This window comes from Morus notabilis, unplaced genomic scaffold (assembly GCF_000414095.1).
Source record: "Morus notabilis unplaced genomic scaffold, ASM41409v2 Scaffold29, whole genome shotgun sequence".
Taxonomy (NCBI): domain Eukaryota; kingdom Viridiplantae; phylum Streptophyta; class Magnoliopsida; order Rosales; family Moraceae; genus Morus; species Morus notabilis.
The window spans coordinates 209,326-232,489 of NW_010363504.1; the positions used below are offsets into that span (position 1 = coordinate 209,326).

The following is a 23,164-nucleotide window of genomic DNA, read 5'->3' on the forward strand; positions in this document are numbered from 1 at the left end:
GCTAATTCAACAACCAAGGCTATTAACAACTTCTAATCTTTTCTTTTTTCGGTGTGAAGAGGGAAAATAACACACTTGCTAATCTCCAATTGATGAACAAAATATTGAGTTGCTCTTGATACAGTTTGGGCAAATATATATATATATATATATATATATATTTATATATATATTATAAGGGTGAAAGAAGTAAATAACATATTTACAATAAATAATTAAAAGTAAATAGCATATGTTTAAATTATTTTAAGTAAAAAGTAATAAATTAAAATTTTATTTTTTACCACGTACGAGATAAGAAAAAACTTTTTACTACTATTTACTTTAAATGTCTTCAAATTTAATTTAGTTTTAAAAATATGCTGCTACTATAATTTTGGAAAATAATTTATATAAACAACATAAAATATGTCAGCTGCAGAGTTACCAATGATAAATTCGGCTTTAGGGCTTCTACCAGTAGTAGAAATTTCACTTTGGAATAGACCAACACGCTTTAAAGAAAACACAGCAAAGATTTTATACTTTTGCAGCTAGAACACTATCGGAACTTGTTTATGCTGCATCGAAATAGATAGTAAGACATGATTTTTGTCAAGTATAAGCTCCATTTGGGAATTGGGAAAAAAAAATTCCATCAATCAAAACGACTAAGGCGTCCTCAACATAAGGAGAATATAATGGGCTAGCGTCAAAATGCCTCCACCACCTACCTTACAATTCCAGAAAGAAAAGATAACAATAGAAACAGTTGAATCATCAAATCAAACCATCCACAGTCGTCTAGAACCAAATTTTGTCTGTGGAACTACTTATTCGAGTTATCCCTTCAAGAGCCACCGTAAAAAATTGAACAAGGTATTAGTGCCCAAAATGCATCACTGCGGTGAGCACAACACTCAAGGCTTGAGCGCAATAGCCAACCCGAACTTGGGATTCTTTTCCAAGGCCTTGGTGTCAATCTCACCGGAGATTGTCAGCAGTGACTTTGGTACAACCTCATGCTGGAGGACAGCCCCCAGCTTCGCGTGGTTGTTCAGCTTTGCTTTGATGAGCGTTAGACGGTCAACGGCATATGAGCCACCCACAGTGAAAGTGTTCTCATTTGTGGAAAATCTTCTAGTGATCTCTCCAACTGCCGCAATTTTCTTTAATTGATCCAGATACTGCACATAAGATGCTCTGATACTGTCTCCCTTGTCACCCCTACAGAAAAAGAGAGAAGGTAAGGGACCTAGTATTGAAGTACTAAATTCATTGAAATTATGGAGTTAAAATCATTGGATTTGATAAAAAGTAGAACATGAGAGCTTACAGAATTATTGATGCAGATGAATCCGGCTTCGTTACACTAATACCGGCATTGTACTTGGTAAAATTGCTGGAAGTGGTGTCATAACCCGCTTCTGCACCAAAGGCAATGGCTGGCGTACCAATGGTGGCTGAGACATCAAGCAATGGAGATTGGTTCACAGTGACGGCTGTTGAAAAGGCCGCATGATCATGAAAGTACTGAACCTCCAACTACACAAAACACAGCAAGCACAAAAACGTAGATGCACGTTTAAGACAACGTCCTGCAAGAAAAGAATTTCATTGCCTAAAGATGCCAAACCTTGGTACCTTGCCAGAATTATAGTCAGGTAGTTTGGCAGAAGCAATAGTCTTTGTGGATGGCAAGATCTCGGTGACCGTGACAGTTGTTGAGATCTGCCACAAAGAGAGAAGTTAGATCAAGCTTATCAAAACAAGAAAGTTGCTTCATTTTAGCATCTTCAACAAAAGAAAGGACATACATTTGAGTCCGTGTCAACTTTCACATCAAAAACAGTGTTCTTGAACTTGTATATTGCTGCGACGTCCCCAATTGAGAGTCCTCCCTTCTTCACTGCTGTTGATGTGAGGGCCTATATGAGAAAAAAGACAAAAAGCAAAACAAAAAGGTTTCATGTTATTTGTCATAAAAAATAAAAATAAAAATAAAAGAATGTGTCAGGTTTCTACCACTTCCAAACATCTAACCGATCCGAAACAGAGAAATATAAAATCACCATACAGAAACAAGTAGGTTACAACAATTAATAATCCAGAATTGAACTCTAAGTTCTATACTATGTGATGCACTACATTCCAAATAAAAAATTACAACAGTAGAAAATATTGTTGACAAGAATTGAAATTTGGCAGCAATTATCAGTTCAGTCTTCCTTCTAGCTGTTTAAAAAATAAAAAAGGTAATACGCCTATATGCTATCTTCAAAAGCATAGTTTTCTTTTTACTAATATGAACTAATTAAATGAACAAGCTGCAAAATGTACTTCCTAACCCATTTATCGGAAAACATCACCACAGGAAATATCTGCAAAAACTGAATACACCAAATTGCATCCCGAACAAAGAAGCTTTGAGATCAAATTGGTTGTCTACTTTTAAACCCCAAACAATGCGTCCAAGCAAATGGGAAGGAAAAAAGCACTCTCACCACGGATAGAGTTCCAAAAATCACACTTGTAGCTAAAAAATGACAGAATTTTAAAGGAGTATCAGTTGATAATGTCAAAGCTCTTCTACCTGATTACTTTTCTTTTATCCATCGTTTTAGTGAGGTAAAAAAAACAAAAACAAAAACGTGAAACAGAAATCACCAAATGATTTTGAAATCTGTTTATTGGAGTTTGGACAATGAAAAGTAAGTCCTTTTAATTCTTTCAACTGTGGAGAGTGACATAAATTGGAATTGAAATTAAATTATAATCAGATTCATAATCCAACTAGAACCGTTTGAATCAAGTAATCGAAATGGAGTAATTCAAAGGTTTCTCGGACATAAACCATCACCTATGCAGATCGCCAAATTAATCTCAATAGGCTCATGCATTGTTTTCACAAGTTGAAGACACATAAACTTTAAGTATAGTAGATAAGTTTCTCATAAAAAAAAGTAAATCACAGCACAGATTTCGACGTTTCGTATATCTTTTTAAAAATGACTTCAATAGAAAGCTTTTTTTCGAAAAAATTCTTTCAAAAAACGATTTTACACTGAGCAACCGAGTGAGTAGTGTAAAACTAAAAAAAGAATTTTTCACGAACCTCACTTTGTAGGGTAGTCATTTTGGGCTTTGGCAAACACCCCCAAAATAATGGCATTTTATACCCATAAGAGTGAAAAAAATACCCACTTTAAAAATATAGTTTTTTTTTCTAAAATTAAAATATCGCAAATTACGACCAAATAATCAGGAACATAAAAAAGAGGCCATCAGAAAACCCTAGCAATTGATCCAAGCATTGATTCAATCAACAGAAAACATTACACAATTCAAAGAAAACATTGGGGCAGCAGAAATGAATCTATTCAAATTCAAATTTTGAGCAAAACTCAGATTAAAGGAAAGCTTTCTTACCACGCCGGCATCGCTGTAGGTGGAGACAGAGAATTTCTGATCGGAGGTGTAATCCCTCGTGAGAAGATCTAAATCCAAAGCGAGAACGATCAGTTTTCACAAACCAAAAAAATCGAATCGTGAGGAAACAGAACTGGAATGCGACCTGGAAGCTCCGATAAATCGTGGGGAAGAGAAAATTACCCTTGGCTTTCTTGCCGATTTCCGAGAAGAGTCCCGGTCCCTTGCTCATCTTCGCAGAGGAAGGAGAGAGAGAGAGAGAGAAGATCTGTGCGATTTCAGGGGAGTGGTGCTGTGGAAATGGTGGGAGACTGTGTGAGTCTCTATTTTCGTGGTGGATTCGGAATTGGTATTTTTCAATTTTGTGCTTTGATTTGACGGCTGTGATTCTCTTCAGCTGACGCGAGAGTTTCCAACCGTTTATCTCATCAAACGACGTAGCTTCGTATGTGGCCCCGTTTACTGAAACATGCCCTGGCTGTCGTTTTATTTTACTTTTTTGTGCTTTTTTTTTTTTTAAGCAGGAGGGCGTCCCTTTAATTGTTGGGTATAGTAATAATGATTAATGAATAAAAAACAGTACTTTGAAATGTAAAACTGCTCTTAATTATTTTCTTCAGTGTCGCTCCAACATAAGATTTTTCTAGTAGTTATTGTTATTATTGATCATCATCAGAGTGACATAAATTATAAATTATAATTATAATTTCATGCCTTATAAATTATAGATAAAAGGAAAAAGAAAACTACTTGATTAATAAAATATAAAATACCATAAAGAAACCAAACGTAGCAGTCAACTGCTCAATTTCCAATTTGGCTTGCCGTGGACGATATTTCTGAAAAGTAAAATTTCAGTATAAAGCAAATTTAAACCTGTATATTTCACTGATTCGAGTTTAAAATTTATATTTTACTATAGTAAAAAACTCTAAGAAACAATCACATTTAACTTTTTTGTTACAGTAAAAAGTTCTTACATAAAATCACATATCAACTCAAATTAAAAACTCAAATCAGTAAACTAAACGGGCTCTAAAGTACTGATGAAAGATGAATTGGTCTATTAGATCTCTAGAATATAGGAGTCTTTACGGTAAGAAAAAAAATATATTAGTAGAACACTCTAATTTAATTGTTGGATTAAGTTTTCAACAGTTAAATTTGTACACGTTCGTATTAAAAATTTACAGTGCACTATATAGAATTGCTCGTTCTACAGATTTAACTGTTGAAAAATTAATCTAACGATCAAAATATGATATTTTGACGGCTGAGTTTTTTTAGAGGTTCCCACAATAGAAAAGGCCATAGATTGTGAGTTCAAATTGCTTTTGTTCAAAGCATGAATGCAAAATCGAAGAAGAGAACGTTTCAAAATAGTATACGCCTTGACTGTTGTTGGAAATTTATTGCCAATTACCGGAGGTTTGATCAATATTGACTCTCACCACATTTCTAGATGTAAATTGAACAGAAAATATTCCACAATAGAATGACCTTAATATGCGTGAGTGATCAATGTGCTAGACATGGATGGTGAAAATTGAGGACCTTGACGTATATTCTAAGGAAATGGAATTTTCAGTCTTATACAATACTTCTTCAATACAAACTTTTCAAGGAAACCAATACTTTAATTATTTTTTCTAGCAAATACACAAAAGAAACTGCGGCCGTGTTTAGAATTGATTCTGTTTTTATTTTTCACGTTTTTTAAAAAAAAAAATTTCTAAAACGGCGTTTGGTTCAATAAAGACAAAAAACGTAAATGAAAACGATTTTTTAGTTTAGTGTAAAATGAGAGAGAAATGAAAAACGACTTTTAGTCGTTTTTTTATTTTTTATTTTCGTTTTCTCCTCTCTCGAGTAGAGAGAGAGAAAGAGACATTAATGAGTTTTTTTTTATACTGAAAACAATCTCTTTATAAAATTACCAAACGCATTTTTAAAAATGATTTATGTCTGAGATTGAAAACATTTTTATTTTCATTTTCATACAAAAAACAAAATTATTTTAGAACGAATTTCAAACGCGTCCTGCATTTTTGAAATGAAAAGGAGATTGCATATGTAGCAAAGTACAATATAGAACCATTATGCCATGACACAAGAAGTTTATACGTGCTTTTGATTATTTTAGGAATATCAGTAGCTGCAGGATGACTTTTCAATTTGAAATTTAGGTCCCGTTCAACTCGTTTATTCGAGTTTTTAATTCCTCAAGGTGTTGGAAAAATGTTTCTAAAGTTAATGTTTGGAATGACTTACCCTTATTTAGCATAAAAACTGAGTTTAGTTAATTTTACACATTTGTAACTATAACTTTCACTTTAATTAAAATAATTATTTTTTTAATTTATTTCCTAAAAGTCTTTTGTTTTAGTAATGCTTTCCATCCACTAAAATAACATATTAAATTAAAAAGCCACTTAATATTTGGGACATTATTAGGACCAATTAAAATAAATATTATAATGAAATTTAATTAAATAATAAAGTAAATTGGACAATTTTATCTTAATAATAAAACAAAAATGAAACTTAAATTAAACTTAATACTTTAAAGACAAAAAAATATAATACAAAAAGTTAAACACATTAACATTTGTTAACATATTTTTACATTAACTCTTTTAAAAATATCACAACACCTTTTTTTATTAAAAATAAATAATAAATAAATAAAGTCAATATGAAAAAGGTTAGTTTTGACCCTTCTCAAGTAAATTTAATAGAGTTTGAGAGTAAAGGTATTGATGTTATTAGGTTTGGTAAGAAGGGTGTCATTGTAATCATTGTAATTAATAAAGCACAAGTGTCATTGTCATTGTAATAGGCATGTTTTTCTATTATATTTAATCTAGATTGCGTGGGGTCTAATTTATTTTTTCTAGCAAAAAAAAAAAAAAAATATATATATATATATATAAAAGGAAAAAAAAAACTGAAAGTACTTTCAAAGAGACCAAATACCATTATTCTTTTTCAAAATTCATATAATGGAGTTGTAAAATTGCTTGACGTTGAATCCAAATCCTTGAGATCAAATAGTGGGGAACGATTTATAGGTAAAAGAAAAGGTTATGTAAGTCATGTAATCGACTATTGTTTTTTCAGAAATAGTAGAAAATATATCAATATGAAAAGTTTAAGGAAGTATATAGGCCAATTTTTAGTTATAGAAATTAATAGGTCATAACTTGTCAAGTTATAGTTCATAACTAGATAAGTTATTGACAAACTTGTCAAGTTATGGTTCATAACCAGATAAGTTATGGACGAAAATAGTAATTTAGCTTATTTATTAACTTAGGTAAACTATTGACCTATTAATTTTAATTCATCTTAAGTCTTGACATATTTCTCTCTTTCTCCCTTATTTTTTTATTATTTATTTAATTAAGGCTTAAATCCAATATTTGACGTTGATATGGGTGTTCGTAACAGCGGACTCTACTCCTTCATAAAAAAAAGTCATCTCATTTATAAGATTTTCAAATAGAATCACTCAACACTCAAATTTTTAACCATAAGTAACACAACTAAAAGTTTACTTTAAATCTAAGCTACCACACTCATGGTAAGAGCACTTTAAAGCTGCTAAAATGAAATATCCGAACTCCACGTAAGACGTCATAGTAATATTATATGTTTTAATTATTAAATCTAGTTAAAATCACATAAAATTTAAAAAAAAAATTATAACAAACAGTGTCTTTATGTAATGCAACTTTTCCAGGGGATTTAGGGGTAAATGGCCCCTTTTTCATAGGTATTTTTAGTAGACAAATTTTTATGGTGGGGAAGTCTTTTTCTATCCTACTGGTAGGTATTGTAATTTTAACCGATAAATTAAGTTTTTATCAGTTAGATATGTGAATGTTCATATTAAAAATTTAAAGTGCGACGAACTGCGTCTAATCCCAGATCTGACTATTAAAAATTAATCCAATAGTTAAAACAACAATACTTACCAGTAGAGTATCAAACAAAAAAAAAAAAAAAAACCTTACTTACCATAAATATTACCTTTTTAGTATATGACCGAAATTTAATAAATTAGAAAAATGATCAATTTAGTGATTAATTATGTGATTTATTTTTTATTAACTTTAATTTATAATTATTTATCATTAATTAATAATAATTTACCATTAATTAATCATGAATTATAATTAATTAACTATAGTTTATCATTTCTTTTAAAAAAAATTATAATTTATCACTGATTAACTACAATAAAAAAAATGTTTACAAAAGAAAAAAAAGTTTCACTATTTGACTAAAATTTAAAAATTCTAATCATTTATTAAAAAGAAGGTGATCAAAAGGCTACCCTTTTTTTTTTTCTGTTTCAAATCTTACCTTAGACTATTTAAAAGAGCAGACATGCTCGCACTTTCTTTTTGGTTTTTGTAATTTTCTCTTCTTTTTTGTTTTTGCTAATGACATGCTGCATTTAATTCCAAACGACGCGGTATCGTCACAAAAGATCTCACTCTTTTTGTCGTATATTGTGCCATCATTCCTTTTTTTTTTTTTTTTTTTTCCATGACATGAACGAGTTGACGCGTTCCGCCCCACTCACTTCTTTCTCCGCGTTTTTTTCTTTTCGGACCGTGTCCAGTTTTTTTTTTTTTTTTTTTAAAGGTATTTAATTGGACGTTTAATTTATGAATTTATAATTATTTTTTATTTATGTGTATTTTTTATGAGAAAAAATATTATAATGAACTATGAATCATTATTTGAATCAGAATACAAATCTACCAACCAAACAGTCCATTAATAGTGTTAAATTTTTACTCTTAAATATAAACAATATCACATTAAATTTAAAAAATATACAAAATAAATAATTTTTTATATATATGACTGAAAATAAAAATTATCGTAATTTATTTGTTGTGCTCCTATCATATAAGTTCCTTTTTTTTAATATATTAAGAGAGCATTTTTTTTTTTTTTTTACTTTCCCCCTCTTCAAATGAAGCACATTTCTTACTATCACATGCCATAATCAATGATCAATTATTACATAGTTAAATGTAAATTTACTGTAAAATTAAACAATTACTATCATTAATTACTTTAAGAATAGTACTTTGTTAAAATATAAAAAATGACAAATGGCAAAACCAAAATGCTCATTATCTTGAGTGACTTTTGGTCTATAAGTATCTTAAACTCGATTGATCAGAGTTGTCCATCGATTATAGAGATGTATTTTTAAAGAGCCATATGTGTGGTCGTTTCCCGTATCAGCCTCTCGTTGCAGGAGCTTAGTGCATGTTTTCCTCCCCTCCCGCTTTCATGATAAGTGATGGAAACCGGTCAATAGTTAGGGCGTTAAATTATGCTTGTATTACTAGGTCATTTATATCAATATTAGCATTTGTATTTATGTATTTTGAAATACAATTTATCTAAAAAAAATGCTTCTTGTTGTAGCACTACTCATTGCGATGAAGAAACTAAAACAAATTCCAATTATCACAATCAACTATTAGTCATTTTTAATTACATTTTTAGCTTAAAAGTGCATATAAAATTTCAAGTAAACCCATAATTATTAGGGATGTATTTTTCACATGTCTAAATAAAAATTTTGAATAAAAATTTAAATTTTTATAAGAAAAAAACTATAACAAAAATGATGAATTATGATTCAAATCTAAAAAAAGTCTCATGGTTCTAAAATAAAAAAAGAATTTCTTTGTTAGAATCTTCTTATCAATGAGACCCGTTTCAAACTGTTGAATCTAATCAAAATTAAATTAAATTAAAAAGTATACGAAATTAACAGTTTTTAGCGTAGATCGTCTGACGGAAAATAAAACTTTTTTGATATTTTATTTTTTAGGTGCTTACCAGAGCAATTCCCAAAAAAAAAAAAAAAAAAAAATAATAATAATAATAATAACCTGACTAAAATGAAAGAACAAAATTCAAAATATCAAGGAGGTGGTGACGTTGACCCGCACATGTAGTTCCAATATGAGGAGCAAAGCAAGACCGTTACATGGGGCTATCTATAATTATTATCTATAATTATTACCAAGTAATATCCCCACCCCAACCATAACGTTCGGATCTCTATTCTCTCCTCTTCTCCTTCCGAATTCCAAGCTTCAGAAGCACCAAAAGCACAAAACATACCAGAAAATAAACAATAATAAATTAGCCTCCAAACCCATACCATACTTTTTGGTTCCCTTTTTCCTTCTTTTTTTTTTTTGTTGTTGTCTCTTGTTTAGTACGGTCAACATCAAACCAAATTACTATTCCTTGCGAAATGGGGCGGAAACTTCACATCATTTAACGTCAGATAAAGTACAATAAACGCGTATCAGAAACGTTTTTATGCTTTTCTCTGACAATACCAAAGAAGAGAGAGAGAGAGAGAGAGAAAAAGCTTCTTTTCTTGAAGATTACAAGAGAGATTTCTGGGCAAGTTCGGTTTCTTGAATATATATATATATATATACACACACACACACACACGTATATATATAGTCATCATCTGGAACTAGCTATCTACGTAAGGAAGAAACGATTGAGATTGTAAAAAAGAAGTTTATTATTGATAAAGTGGTAGTAGAAGTGAGGAATTTTGGAAGAATATATTATTGATGAAATGGAAAGCTTGTTGAAGGAAGATTTTGTGGCTGTGAAGGCGAAGCACTCGTCGGACGAGGCTTTACAGAAATGGAGGCAAGTCTGTGGGCTTGTCAAGAATCCAAAGCGAAGATTTCGATTCACTGCCAATCTCTCCAAGCGCTATGAAGCTGCTGCTATGCGCAAAACCAATCAGGTATTCAGCTCTCATTCATTCTATCGATTTTACATTTGACTTTAAAATTTAAATTTTATTATAATAAAATAATTTAAAAAATAATTACATTTAATTATTTTATTATAATAAAAAATTTTAACATTAAATTACATATCAATACAAATTAAATAACTAAACAAACTTTTAATTTTTTATACTTTATTAGCTTTCCTTCTTAATTTTTTTTCCGTGTGCGAAACATAGTACCTTTGTTTCGTAAATTTAAACTACACTTTAAATATTTTTGTTACAGTATTTTTTTCGAAAGGCACTTGTGAACCCAATGATTTTTTAGGTCTCAAAAATCTGTTTGATGAAATTCGTGTTGTCCTGTTTTGCTTTTTGTTTTCATTTTTTCTAAAGAATATTCGATTTCTAGAGCACAACATCAAATTAACGTGTTAATTTATCCCCAAGACTGCAATCACTGATGTAAATTGTTTTGGTTGTCATGTTTTGACTTTGGAAATTTGAGATTAAGACGTGCCTCTAACTTTTTCAAATTCTTGGGTTCCATCAATATTATATAATATATATATGTATATATTATGGATATATAACTGCATGTCCTTTGCTAAAAACGTTGTACCACGTTATGATAAAAAAAATAAGAAATAAAGTAATGGTGTTAAAACATCACTGGGAATACAGCTTTTTAAAATTAAATAACGAATTGATTAATGGTTTCTATTCAGCTATGTTAAAGCATGATGGTTTTTAAGTTCAACATAAGGAAAAAGAAAAGGAAAAAAAAAGCATGATGATTTTTAATATAATTGTAAAAGTTCAAAATTTTAAGCCCTCCTATATATGGCAATTTTTTATTCCCTTTTACACGCAAATGAGGATAAAAATTTTGAAAATCAAGTCGTGTTGTGTCTGTTGTTCTCTATATTTTCATTAATTTTTGTGTTGTTTATTTGTTTGGAACCAATAAAAATAGAACCATTATTATGAAGATTAGAATGACCCTACGCAAGAATGACAAATAAAATCGAGGGATGGTTCGAGGAATTTTAATGGATGGAAAAATATAAACAAATCAGTCTCTTGATCATCCACTTTTTAAAACTTTTCAGCTAATCACTGATTAAAAAACCAGAACTGTGATATATGTAGTATGTACTAAGCATAACTATGATAGGTGAATGATTATATGACAATGATCTCAGAAGTTTCTCACTGCTGAAAATGGACACTTATTATGCCATGAGAATAGGTTGTAGAATGTTCCAAGAGGGAAAGCCAATAGGTAGTTTTTGAGAGAAAATGATTCCCATAGTAAACAAGTACTACTCTGTAATAGTTTTAGTTTTACTTCTTTACATTTGTGTATTCTAGTTGCCACTGATTTGTTATTGTTAAACAATTTCATGAATCTTCTCTGAGAAAAGGACATTTTACCAGCATTTCCTCTGCCATTCTTTCAGTTCTTTTGCCCTACTATAATTGCTTTGTCGTTTGTCTTATATTCTATAGGAGAAGTTACGGATTGCTGTTTTGGTTTCAAAAGCTGCATTTCAATTTATTCAAGGTAAATTTCTTCAGCAATAAGATAATTTTTTTACTCATCATCATGTTTGAAGATAATGCTTGTCATCACGTATGTGTAATGGTTATTTTTAGTGACATGTTATGATGTGTTGCAGGAGTGCAGCCAAGTGACTACACTGTACCTGAGGAGGTTAAATCCGCCGGTTTTGACATTTGTGCTGATGAATTGGGGTCTATTGTCGAAGGCCATGATCTAAAGAAGCTTAAATTTCATGGTGGAGTAGATGGTATTGCAGAGAAGCTATCGACATCAATCAATAACGGGCTAAACACTGACTCCAAATCGCTAAATCGAAGAGTAGATATTTTCGGAATCAACAAGTTTACAGAGAGCCAAACCCGGGGCTTCTGGATATTCGTTTGGGAAGCCCTGCAGGACATGACCCTTATGATACTTGGAGTTTGTGCTTTTGTGTCTCTGATTGTTGGCATAGCAATGGAAGGTTGGCCAAAGGGTGCTCATGATGGCCTTGGAATCGTTGCAAGTATCTTGCTGGTTGTCGTTGTGACAGCAACAAGTGATTATCGCCAATCTTTGCAGTTTAAGGACTTGGACAAGGAGAAAAAGAAGATTTCTATTCAGGTCACAAGAAATGGATATAGGCAGAAAATGTCCATATACGACTTGCTTCCTGGTGATATAGTACACCTCTCTATTGGTGACCAAGTCCCTGCAGATGGGCTCTTTGTTTCGGGATTTTCTGTGCTAATTGATGAATCAAGTTTAACTGGTGAGAGTGAACCAGTAATGGTTAGTACTGAAAACCCTTTTCTTCTTTCTGGTACTAAGGTCCAAGATGGATCATGCAAGATGATGGTTACCACAGTAGGGATGAGAACCCAATGGGGAAAACTGATGGCGACGCTTTGTGAAAGCGGAGACGACGAAACCCCTTTGCAGGTGAAGTTGAATGGAGTGGCCACCCTTGTTGGGAAGATTGGCCTTTTCTTTTCTGTTGTGACTTTTGCAGTTTTGATTCAAGGATTGGTCAGTCGGAAACTGCGTGAAGGGACTCACTGGAGCTGGTCGGGAGATGATGCATTGGAACTGTTGGAATTCTTTGCTGTTGCGGTCACAATTGTCGTTGTTGCTGTTCCTGAAGGGCTGCCATTGGCTGTGACTCTGAGCCTTGCTTTTGCCATGAAGAAAATGATGAATGACAAAGCACTTGTTAGGCACCTCGCGGCTTGTGAGACTATGGGGTCGGCCACAAGTATCTGCAGTGACAAAACTGGGACTCTTACTACCAACCACATGACTCTTGTGAAATCATGCATTTGTATGAATGTCAAAGATGTTAGCAAATCCAGTAAGGACTTGTGTTCAGACATCCCAGATTTTGCTGTCAAACTTCTCCTTCAATCTGTTTTTAACAACACTGGTGGAGAGGTAGTGGTTAACAAAGAGGGAAAACGCGAGATACTGGGAACACCTACCGAGACTGCTCTCTTGGAGTTTGCTTTGTCACTTGGTGGGGATTTTCAGGCAGAGAGACAAGCTTCAAAACTTGTTAAGGTTGAACCATTCAACTCTACAAAGAAAAGGATGGGGGTGGTGCTTGAGCTTCCTGAAGGAGGTCTTCGAGTGCACACTAAAGGCGCTTCAGAAATAGTATTGGCTAACTGTGACAAGGTGATCAATTCAAATGGTGAAATAGTTCCTCTTGATGAAGCATCCATTAACCATCTCAATGCCACAATCACCCAATTCGCCGATGAGGCCCTTCGAACTCTATGCCTTGCCTATATGGAACTGGAGAACGAATTCTCAGCTGAGAATCCTATTCCAGTTTCTGGCTATACTTGTATTGGAATCGTCGGTATTAAAGATCCGGTTCGTCCTGGTGTAAAGGAGTCAGTTGCGGTTTGTAAAGCAGCTGGTATCACAGTAAGAATGGTTACGGGAGACAATATAAACACTGCAAAGGCTATAGCAAGGGAATGTGGGATCCTAACAGATGATGGTATTGCCATTGAAGGTCCAGAATTTAGAGAGAAGACAGGGGAGGAATTGGTTGAACTAATTCCAAAGATTCAGGTGCTATTTTCATTCTGCAACATCCTTGTGAATCCATTTGATTTATAATGATTATCACAATCTAATTACTGACTTAGAATTTTCCCTTCCTCTGTAGGTGATGGCTCGGTCTTCGCCTCTAGATAAGCACACACTGGTGAAACACTTGAGGACCACATTTAATGAAGTTGTTGCTGTAACTGGTGATGGAACAAATGATGCCCCAGCACTCCATGAGGCAGATATTGGATTAGCTATGGGCATTGCTGGAACTGAGGTGGGTCGAATACTAATTTGCAAGTGTGAAACTTTACTGTACTATTATCGAAAAAGAAGCGACAACGTCAATGTGAAAAGCCAAAACTAAACACTCTTTGTACTTGCAGGTGGCTAAAGAGAGTGCAGATGTCATAATCCTGGATGACAATTTCACCACAATTGCGACCGTTGCCAAATGGGGACGTTCAGTTTATATAAATATCCAGAAATTTGTACAATTCCAGTTGACAGTTAATGTTGTTGCTTTGATTGTGAACTTCACTTCAGCTTGTTTAACAGGTTAGAAAGCTAAACTCATCCACTTAATTTTTGAACTTTCATCGATTTTCTTTCATCAAAGAAGTCATTTTCCCTCTATTTCTAACTACTTTGTTTTGTGCATTGAACCCTACTCCAGGGAGTGCGCCTCTTACAGCTGTTCAGCTATTGTGGGTGAACATGATAATGGACACACTTGGAGCTCTCGCCCTTGCGACTGAGCCTCCGACCGATGAATTAATGAAGCGTTCTCCCGTCGGAAGGAAAGGAAACTTCATTAGTAATGTCATGTGGAGGAACATCCTTGGGCAATCTTTGTATCAGTTTCTGATAATATGGTTTCTTCAGGCAAGAGGGAAAGCAATATTTGGTCTTGTTGGCCCAGATTCTGATCTCATCCTTAACACACTTATTTTCAACTCATTCGTCTTTTGCCAGGTAAAAACTCTTTTCTCAATTACTTCTCTCTCATTTTGATGATGTTGAATCTCTTTTTTTTACAGAAGGTGACCTTTTTTTCCTTCTTTGTTTTCAGGTTTTTAATGAGATAAGCTCACGTGAAATGGAGGAAATAAACGTTTTCAAGGGCATACTGGACAACTATGTGTTCGTGGGGGTCCTTACATGCACCGTCATCTTTCAGATCATAATCATCGAGTTCCTTGGAACATTTGCCAACACTTCTCCCCTCACCTTTTCACAGTGGTTTCTAAGTGTTTTCGTTGGGTTTTTGGGTATGCCTGTTGCTGCTGGTTTGAAGATGATCCCTGTTTGAACCAGAAGTTGGATGCAATTTCTTGAATTTACATTCATTTCTTGCGTTCTTAGAGATAGAGATAGTTAGACATAACTATGGCCAGCACCGAGGAAGAGAATTTGAATGTTTAAAATCTCTCATTCGTCCTAGCCATTAATATGCTTAGAAAAATGGTAAACTTTCAGGTATGTTTAGCATGTTCAAAGTCCAAATTTTCGACAAGTTGTCCTGTAAATGAACTTGTTTTCCTTTCTCTAGTCAATCTCATCGACATGTAACCACTTTCCTTTTGGAATTGTATTCTCTTTTTTGGTTGTATTATACTCAACTGACATGTAAATATTCTATTTCTAGTAATGGAATATTTTTATTGTCTTCTACTATTTGACCTGTAACTGCTCTATTTCTACTAAATGTTGGAATTAACATCTGAGTAAGCCACATCTTAAAAGACCTGTCCATTTATCAGCATTTTTTGGAGAATACACCGTCCATATGATAATTATTTTCAAGTTAATAATATTAGTTTAAATAAATAGGCAATATTAATTTGGACCAAACACAAGAGGCTCAAAGACTAATTCTAATTTACAATTCTACTTCAAGTGAAACTGAAAATAACAGTTATCACGCTCTCCGAGAGGACCAACTTTTCTAATTATCATCAAAATTCAAATTTGGCTACTTCAGTTAGCATTGCAAGACAAACATCATTCAGTTTTGTCAGTAAAACTATGCACATTTTCTCTCCTGATACTTTCTTTTTTTTTTTTTTGATAAAAGATAAAAGATTTAGCAAACAATCATCGATTGATCCACCTTACTTGCCTGATGTGTGTCATCTATTGACTCTAATCGTCTGCCTCAGAAAATAAGTTCTCTGTTTTACTCCAAAATGGTTCGAGCAATGTCCTTGCACTCTCTAATATTTGCCTTGCATCTTCATCACTTTCTTCTTCTATATGTCTCTCCAGCTGAGGATAGATTTCTTGCAGAAAAGCCAACAATGTCTCACTCTCTCTGCAATCGTGTCTGAATAACTTCACGCATACAAAGTGTAGAAGTCCTAAAACTAATCTGTAGTCCTTCCCTTCCAACCCAACTAGGGAGCCAATCAAGAAAATTTGGCCGACAGCATCAAGTACAATGGTATTTCTCTTCACCAACAGGAGAATCGATTCCATAAGTTTCCTAAAAGCAGGAAATTCTTCTAGTCCTGAAGCTCTTTCATCATCCTCTTCAAGGCCAATTTTGCTCAGCTCAGATAGCTCGGTCTTTGATAAAACCAAAAGCCATGATGGGAAATAACGCCTGATGTAATCAGTTGAAGAATTCTGTTCTAGTTCTCCCCGAGTCTGTTTCATGTGCCCAGATCCCAATGCCAAAACCAAATCAGGTAGCCAAGGCTTGACTGCTGCCATAAGCCGCGCAGCGTTACTGGTGCCCAAGTATAGTTCAACTGACGTGATCATATCAAGCATATCGTTAGCGAGAACGAAAGCTTGTGCTTGAGGTGGAGAATCTTCTGTGGTCTCTTTTAAAGCTAAACTGAGTAATTTTGCTGCGTAGGTGAAAGAGCTCTTCAGACACAGAATCGTATCCTTCACTTCTTCATCTTCAAAATGAACTCTGTTATTAGGCTGTTGCCTTAAAGTGGATACAACATGTCGAAAATAGTCTGACGTGAACTTTAAGCCCCACTCGTGATTATGAAAAATAAAACCCATAATAGTGGCATCAGTCATGAATTGGAGAACTGTGGTAAGCATTGTCACCTTATTTGACAACCGTTTTGGTTCAGTCATAACAAACCCTGCATAAATGCACCGCAAGTATTATTCACTGGTGACAAAATTTCACTTAAAATTTGCGTGAGTGTACTATTAAAAGTGTTCGGAGCATCATTCAATGAAATATAAAGCAAACGCATTATGGGGTTGTACGTTTGTCACTTCTTCACACTTACCAGCATCACTTTGACCAGTGGCATCTGTTTTATGCTCCTTCAGCCTTGGTCTACGAGTATTTTTAGAATGCTTAGACTCTGACTGTGGTTTCCCAGATTTTTTAGAGTCACCTGCTCCATATAGTTTCTCTGAACAGTTGAGCATGTGAACCAGTGTCTGTTCCAAAACTGTCTGCTGAACAGAGAATAAAATTGGTAGTTGTTAGCATAAAGAGGTACATAGTAATCAGGATAGCAAAAGTTCAAGCAGATTGACGACAAAAGATCTGTATGATTTTCACTCACAGGACACAGATGCAGAAATGCAATGCTTAAATTCATCACTTTGATCTTAAGGATTTTGATTAACACTTACTGTGATGCACTAACCAATAAAAATTTGACTGATTATTTACTGATGTTAATAGTACCACAAGGAATTGTCTACTTGACTTCCAGCCAGACAGGTTTAAGAGCAACGAAAAATTAGAGATATTTCATTTGTAAGTCATTAAGAATATGGGATCATGATTGTCGGCTACACCGAGTATAATGTACAATACAATATATTGCTCTCCAATTTTTTTTTCAAAATGCATAGATTTAGAAAAACAAAGAGTACCATGAGAAACATAGTTCCATATAAGATAAGATTCATATCTTCTTGTAGAACAAATAGCTAACAAATGTAAGATCCGTCATTATATTATTTAAAATGCAAGATCTATTGTTAAATTAACCTCATGAAGGAATAAACAAAGAATTTATGTTGAAAAGAATTATGAGAAATACCACTTACATTCGAGTTTGATCCTGAAGAATCAGGCACATCATTCCTCTTGCTACTGCAATCTTTTGAACCACTTATACTAACATTTTCCAGAGTCATGTGCAAAGATAGAGTTGTATATGCCAAAACTGGAGAGATGTCTATACATTCACAATGCAAAGACTGCAAAATGCTGACCTCAGAGATAACCTTTAAAGCCATCAATAGTGATTCCAGATGTTGGGATTCCAATATAGCCTTCCTAGTATCCTCCAACTTAAGCAAGTCTTTAATTTGCCAGGCTATTCCTACACAAACCGAATAGTCCTCCTCAAAATTGGATGCCTTTTTTCCACCAACTTGTTTCCATTTAGCTGAAATTTTGCTAGAGGACTTGCTATCTTTTCTTTTAGCAGAAGAAACACCCTGTTTTGGTACTTCAATACCATATTGAATCTGACAATTATCAACAGTTCTCTGTAGAAGTGAAGTTAGGACTTCAAACATACAATCAAGCTTGCCACAGGAGAGCAATAAATGGTGGGCGGACCTCACTTCAGCTTGCCTTTCTACATCTCCAGATAAACCAGTACAATTTGTGATGAAAGCCATGCATCCATCAAGAAGCGCAGCAATCTCCTTGATAGATATGGTGGATGCAATTTTGAATATGGAAGACTGAGCATGCCTAGTAGATGCCCTAGCAAACAAACATTTTAACTTTTCGCCAACAAAGAATTCTTTAAGAGCACTCTTGTAATTTGGCTCGCTGGCAAGCGCACAGCAAAGGTTGGCAGCAGCAAGAAGTAAACCATCAACGTGATTGCCATGCAACTTATCAAGAGACACAGCCGAATTAATGAGTGCTTTGACAAGCTCTGTTTGGGACTTAAGAGATGCCCCTTCTAACACAGAGAACTCACAGAACCTTGCTCCAGCCATTGGAGACCTTTTTATAAGCGCAAGACAGCGGTTACAAGCCTCCTCAGTGGGTGCCTTAGAAGGAAAATAAGAAGGCATAAGCAGTCTTGTAATTTTCTGAGCAATTTCAGGTTGATCATTTGCAAGTGCGTCTAATAACACATCTAACTCCACCACCTGTGTAAGAAATGAAATAAACAAAAAAACAAAAAAAACAAAAAACCCATCAACCAAGGCAACAATAAGAGAGATAGAAAGATATGATGATAGAGAGTGTAACTTTGGAACTTTCTATACCTTATTAAACTGGAAATTCTGAATATCCCGTATGGCAAGGAGGAGATCCATCATAGCTCTTCGTATTGAAAGGACATTATCGAGTATCAAATGCCTCAATCTGGGTAGAAGCACTTTAAGAATTTCATGAGATTGTGGATTGCCGAGTAAATATATAACGCCGGTCAATGTAGAAAGCCTGACTTCATTAGACATATCATGAGACATGTCATTAAAATTTTTTGTTAACATCCTTGTGATGGTTTGTGATGGGATGATTTCCCAAAATAAATGAAGGATGCGACAAGAACCTTCCACTGCAACAACCCTTATAGCCGGACAGTCATCCACAAGCAATTTCTCCAACAAATAAAATTGTTTACCAAGCAATGTATCTTTAACCTCTTTCGTGGAATCAGGATCTTCAAGTGGGAACAAGTCCAGAAGCAAATGCAGTGCATTTTGACGAACATTTGAGTTTGCAACCTGCAATTGAAATAAACAGAACATTATCGTGTAACTTCTCGCAATCAAGACGAATTTTGAGATTAAGATCGATCCTCTTTGCTAGAATATTGATTGGTTTAATAAACTTGAAAGTTGAAAGTACAATAGATAGGCATTGATAAGTGCACTCATACACATACACTAACACAAAGTGACAAAATGGCATTTTATCCCGCTAAATTGTTTGACAAAGCAAGAAGCATTTCAATGGACATGACTTGACCGAGCCCGGAAATTGCATTTGATGCTTTAAACTTGTTATTAGCCATGTCTCCTTAACTAAGCTGATAGGAGAACTACTGAGAAGACTGTCACGGTCTGGGATTTTAAGGTTACGGAATAGGACCGTGCAGTGCCAAGACTCCTCGAGTCAAGGCCAGCCTTCCTCATAATCAAGCCATCTTCCAAGCTGAAGCGCTCTTGCGTGCATGCATCCCGATTCACACCTACGAGCATCGCTCACAACTAACTCTCACATATGAGCAGCATGGCTGCATTCATGTGCTGAGGCCTAGCGCCTCCAACACTAGCCAACCTATGACATCTTGGCCCAAGGCCAACTGATATGTCTTTAAGCTAATCTGTCTCGATCCTTAGCGCATCTCTTGTGCACCACGGCCCTAAGGATCCCCCAAGTCCTTAGGCCGAGCCCCTAGGCCAACAAGCTCCAAACGCGCAAGCATCTTGTCCAAGCAACTCATTTCCAACTTTGCAGCCCCAAACTAGGCCGCTCGGGTCATGTATCCTACATTCCCTTCGTGTCTTGCTGACTATCGAGTCCCGTGAGTGTGGTCGACCCTTGAGCCAATTCACGTTGGGCTCCTCATGTGCCTAGGATGCACCACGGGGCCCTTAGATGTCTCACCGTGTGCCTCGCATGGGGGATTCCGCACGCGGACCAAAAGCACATGGCTGAACCTCCTCGCTGTAAGGCCTCCGCAATATTGGCCCCATAGGCCAATACTGTCCACAAGACATCTTGACTTATGGAGACGCATGGCACCCTCGTAATCGCATGCACACTTTGCATTGGCTCACTTAGCAAATGGATCCCTTTATCGAGACTCTCTTTAGGCCCAAGGCATCTAGGCAGCAAGGCCCAGAGGGCTAGCTCACGGAGCCACAAGGTGGCACGGTTTCGTTTAGTTTACCGATTCAAGTTTTTAATTTCAGTTTTATTAAAATTAAAAACTCTTACAAAAAGTTACATCTAACTTTTTCTGTTATAGTTAAAAACCCTCACATAAAGTCACATTTCAGTTCAAATTGAAAACTCGAATCGACGAACTAAACGTGACGAACTAAACGTAAAGGAAACTTTATCGAAACTACAATTACTGACCGCCTGACAATAATGAATTCATACTTCATAGATGCTGCTCTAATTTAAAGGAATCATACTTTTCTTCCACTCTTTTTCTCCAAGAGATGAATCAATCATCCCAAGCTTCGTAGTTAAAGAATAGTTTTTAATCAACGGACAAACAAGAAAAAACGAATACCTGTAGAGACCGAAATATCAGTGGTTCAGAAATCCTGAAAAGGAGCTTCTCAACGCCAATGGTGGTCCGCTGGTTAATAAACGCTCCTAAAACCCTCCTAACAGAAGCAGCCAGCGATTCTGTTCTCGCATGGATGGCACCATCAATCAACTCCTGCAAAAACCGATTCTCTATCTGGTCTATGGAGTTTTCGTCGGCTACCTTCCAAGCGCGAAACAAGACGTCGCCATAAGCTTCAAGCAACGATTTTCCTCCCAACGGTATTTGAGACCGAATCATCGCCAGCAACTCCTTCAGCAGCTGACCGCTCAGTCCGAACGCGAAAGCCACAAATCGCCGACCTTCCTCCATCTTCATGTACAACGGCGCGACCACGCACCGGATTATCAACAGCGTGAGGTCTTCAATGCTCTCGTCCTCGAAATCAAACAAAGCGAAGGCCCCGCGGAGGGCGTAGACTCTGTGCACATCCTGCTTCGTCGTCGACGTCAACGACCTCGAGAGGAAAAAAGGAAGGGACTGAGAAATCAGCGATTCTCTCCCTGGAAGATCCTCCTTCCACCACTGCTCGCACAAATTCGCGATCTCCGACGACAACGCCGGGTCCGACTCGAAACTGATCAGGTTATCGTGCAGCAACTGGGCTCCGGCGAGCAAATCCGCCGCCGAAAAGACATTCCTCGGGTGCGAAACGCACAACCGCGTGACATAAGCGAAGACCTGGAGGCTCTGACTGATCCTCCGCTTCTCGTCGTCGTCTCGGTCTCGGGAAGGCTCGCGATTGGAGAGCCGGGAGGATCTCCGGTTGCGCTTGGTCGGCGGCGATCCCGGCAAGGTAGGGTTGTGGAAGGAGGGGATAGAGAGAGAAATGGAGCGGAGGAGAGAGAGGGGGAGGGAGGAGGAGAGGTCGGAGGAGGCGTCGATGTGGTGAATTAGGGTTTTCAGAGCATATCTTGATGATTTGAGAGGAAATTTCGTGGCGGATAAAAGGAATTCTTCGGCTGAGGATTGGAGGCTTAATCGAAGTTGCTTCTCCATCTCTTTTCAGAAATGGTGATTTTTTGAAACTTTTTATTTTATTTTATTTTTGTTGTGTGTGTGTGTTATTTGGTTTCGAAACGGGAGGGAAAACAGGAGGCAGCTCCTTTCAACGGGAAATGGTACCGTCACGGGCTGTGAGATATTGTGACGCTGAAGGCAAAAGTTTTGAAAGTCAAATTCTATAGATTCGAATGTTTTTTCAGATACCATTAGTCTGTGTTTTTCCAAATTAAAGACATGCTCGTCACTTTAATATATTGAAGAGAAATTTGAAGAGACATTTTTAGCGCGAGGTTTTGTTTTGTAATAATCGCACTATATCCCTCGTAAATATTGTAGTTGTACAATTTCGCCCCTAAACGCCAATTTGATACAGTCGTGGCCCCAACCTTTTTTTTTTTGCGCCCCCTAACTTATGCCCTAAATATTTCAAATTATTTGCTCAAATTTTTTATTAGATTTAGAGGATTAAAAGTTAAAAAATTAAAATATTTGTGTTATATTTGAATTGAGATGTTTGAATTATCGAACCTACTTTTTATTCATTAATTTAACACAATCATCGTTAAAATGGGGCACTTTGTAAGAATTTTACAAGTTGAGAAGGCAATGTACTAAAATTAAAAGTTTAGGAGAAAATTATTAAAACCTTACAAATTCAGAGGTAAATGTGTAAAATACCTTATTTCACAAATAAATCTTTAGTTTTACAATATACATAAAAATCTCTCCAATGGTAAAAAACTATTAAAAATTTGAATTTAAATAATGAAAATACATGACCATCCTTAAAATCTTACTATTATAAGTATATTTTCTCACTATTAAAAGCATTATAGTAAAACAAAAATGATTTATAACTTTTAAATACTCAGCTTTGAAAAGAATCTCTCTTTTATCAAGAAATTAACCATAAGCTATGGGCGAGTAGAGGTGAAAGTTCGGAGTATCCGGCACGAGCCTGACGATCCGGATGGGAATTTTGGGGTGGGGCTAGCCCTACCCATTATTTTCACCAGGTCGGGCCGGGTCAGCCCTAAAAGAAGGAGGGTCGGCTTGGCCCGGTCTGAACTTTACAAGGTATTTTTAAGA

General features: G+C 35.4%; 3 protein-coding genes across 4 annotated transcripts; 1 reads left to right on the plus strand and 2 right to left on the minus strand.

Moving 5' to 3' along the window:
- Positions 1 to 618: 618 nt before the first annotated feature.
- Positions 619 to 3,739, minus strand: LOC21392731 (mitochondrial outer membrane protein porin 2). Its single transcript, XM_010104467.2, has 6 exons — positions 3,592 to 3,739; positions 3,409 to 3,476; positions 1,797 to 1,907; positions 1,624 to 1,710; positions 1,316 to 1,524; positions 619 to 1,206 (listed from the first exon to the last, which is right to left on the minus strand). Exons 1-6 carry the CDS (start codon positions 3,638 to 3,640, stop codon positions 900 to 902), a joined length of 831 nt encoding a protein of 276 aa, XP_010102769.1. The 5' UTR covers positions 3,641 to 3,739; the 3' UTR covers positions 619 to 899.
- A 5,890-nt stretch (positions 3,740 to 9,629) lies between these two features.
- LOC21392732 (calcium-transporting ATPase 2, plasma membrane-type) lies at positions 9,630 to 15,494 on the plus strand. Its single transcript, XM_010104468.2, has 7 exons — positions 9,630 to 10,225; positions 11,726 to 11,780; positions 11,896 to 13,838; positions 13,936 to 14,094; positions 14,204 to 14,375; positions 14,494 to 14,792; positions 14,890 to 15,494. The coding sequence occupies exons 1-7, from the start codon at positions 10,049 to 10,051 to the stop codon at positions 15,127 to 15,129; spliced, it is 3,045 nt and encodes a 1,014-aa protein (XP_010102770.1). The 5' UTR covers positions 9,630 to 10,048; the 3' UTR covers positions 15,130 to 15,494.
- A 299-nt stretch (positions 15,495 to 15,793) lies between these two features.
- Positions 15,794 to 22,150, minus strand: LOC21392733. 2 transcript variants are annotated; one of them, XM_024169697.1, is made up of 5 exons: positions 21,032 to 22,150; positions 19,044 to 19,508; positions 17,856 to 18,923; positions 17,078 to 17,249; positions 15,794 to 16,924 (listed from the first exon to the last, which is right to left on the minus strand). In XM_024169697.1, the coding sequence occupies exons 1-5, from the start codon at positions 22,067 to 22,069 to the stop codon at positions 15,963 to 15,965; spliced, it is 3,705 nt and encodes a 1,234-aa protein (XP_024025465.1). In that variant the 5' UTR covers positions 22,070 to 22,150; the 3' UTR covers positions 15,794 to 15,962. The 2 variants fall into 2 exon arrangements, with proteins under 2 accessions (XP_024025465.1, XP_024025464.1); XM_024169696.1 differs by having other exon boundaries at positions 17,078 to 17,252.
- Between the last annotated feature and the right edge of the window lie 1,014 nt (positions 22,151 to 23,164).

Coding starts and splice junctions, on each gene's coding strand:
- LOC21392732 (XM_010104468.2), top strand. CDS start 10,049: ATGGAAAGCTTGTTGAAGGAAGATTTTGTGGCTGTGAAGGCGAAGCAC. Junction 11,781..11,895: donor TGCATTTCAATTTATTCAAG/GTAAATTTCTTC, acceptor GATGTGTTGCAG/GAGTGCAGCCAAGTGACTAC. Junction 14,095..14,203: donor TGGGCATTGCTGGAACTGAG/GTGGGTCGAATA, acceptor TTGTACTTGCAG/GTGGCTAAAGAGAGTGCAGA.
- LOC21392731 (XM_010104467.2), bottom strand. CDS start 3,640: ATGAGCAAGGGACCGGGACTCTTCTCGGAAATCGGCAAGAAAGCCAAG. Junction 3,477..3,591: donor AATCGGCAAGAAAGCCAAGG/GTAATTTTCTCT, acceptor CTTTGGATTTAG/ATCTTCTCACGAGGGATTAC. Junction 1,207..1,315: donor TCATCTGCATCAATAATTCT/GTAAGCTCTCAT, acceptor CTTTTTCTGTAG/GGGTGACAAGGGAGACAGTA.
- LOC21392733 (XM_024169696.1), bottom strand. CDS start 22,069: ATGGAGAAGCAACTTCGATTAAGCCTCCAATCCTCAGCCGAAGAATTC. Junction 19,509..21,031: donor TGATATTTCGGTCTCTACAG/GTATTCGTTTTT, acceptor TTTCAATTGCAG/GTTGCAAACTCAAATGTTCG. Junction 17,253..17,855: donor CTTCAGGATCAAACTCGAAT/GTAAGTGGTATT, acceptor TTCTCTGTTCAG/CAGACAGTTTTGGAACAGAC.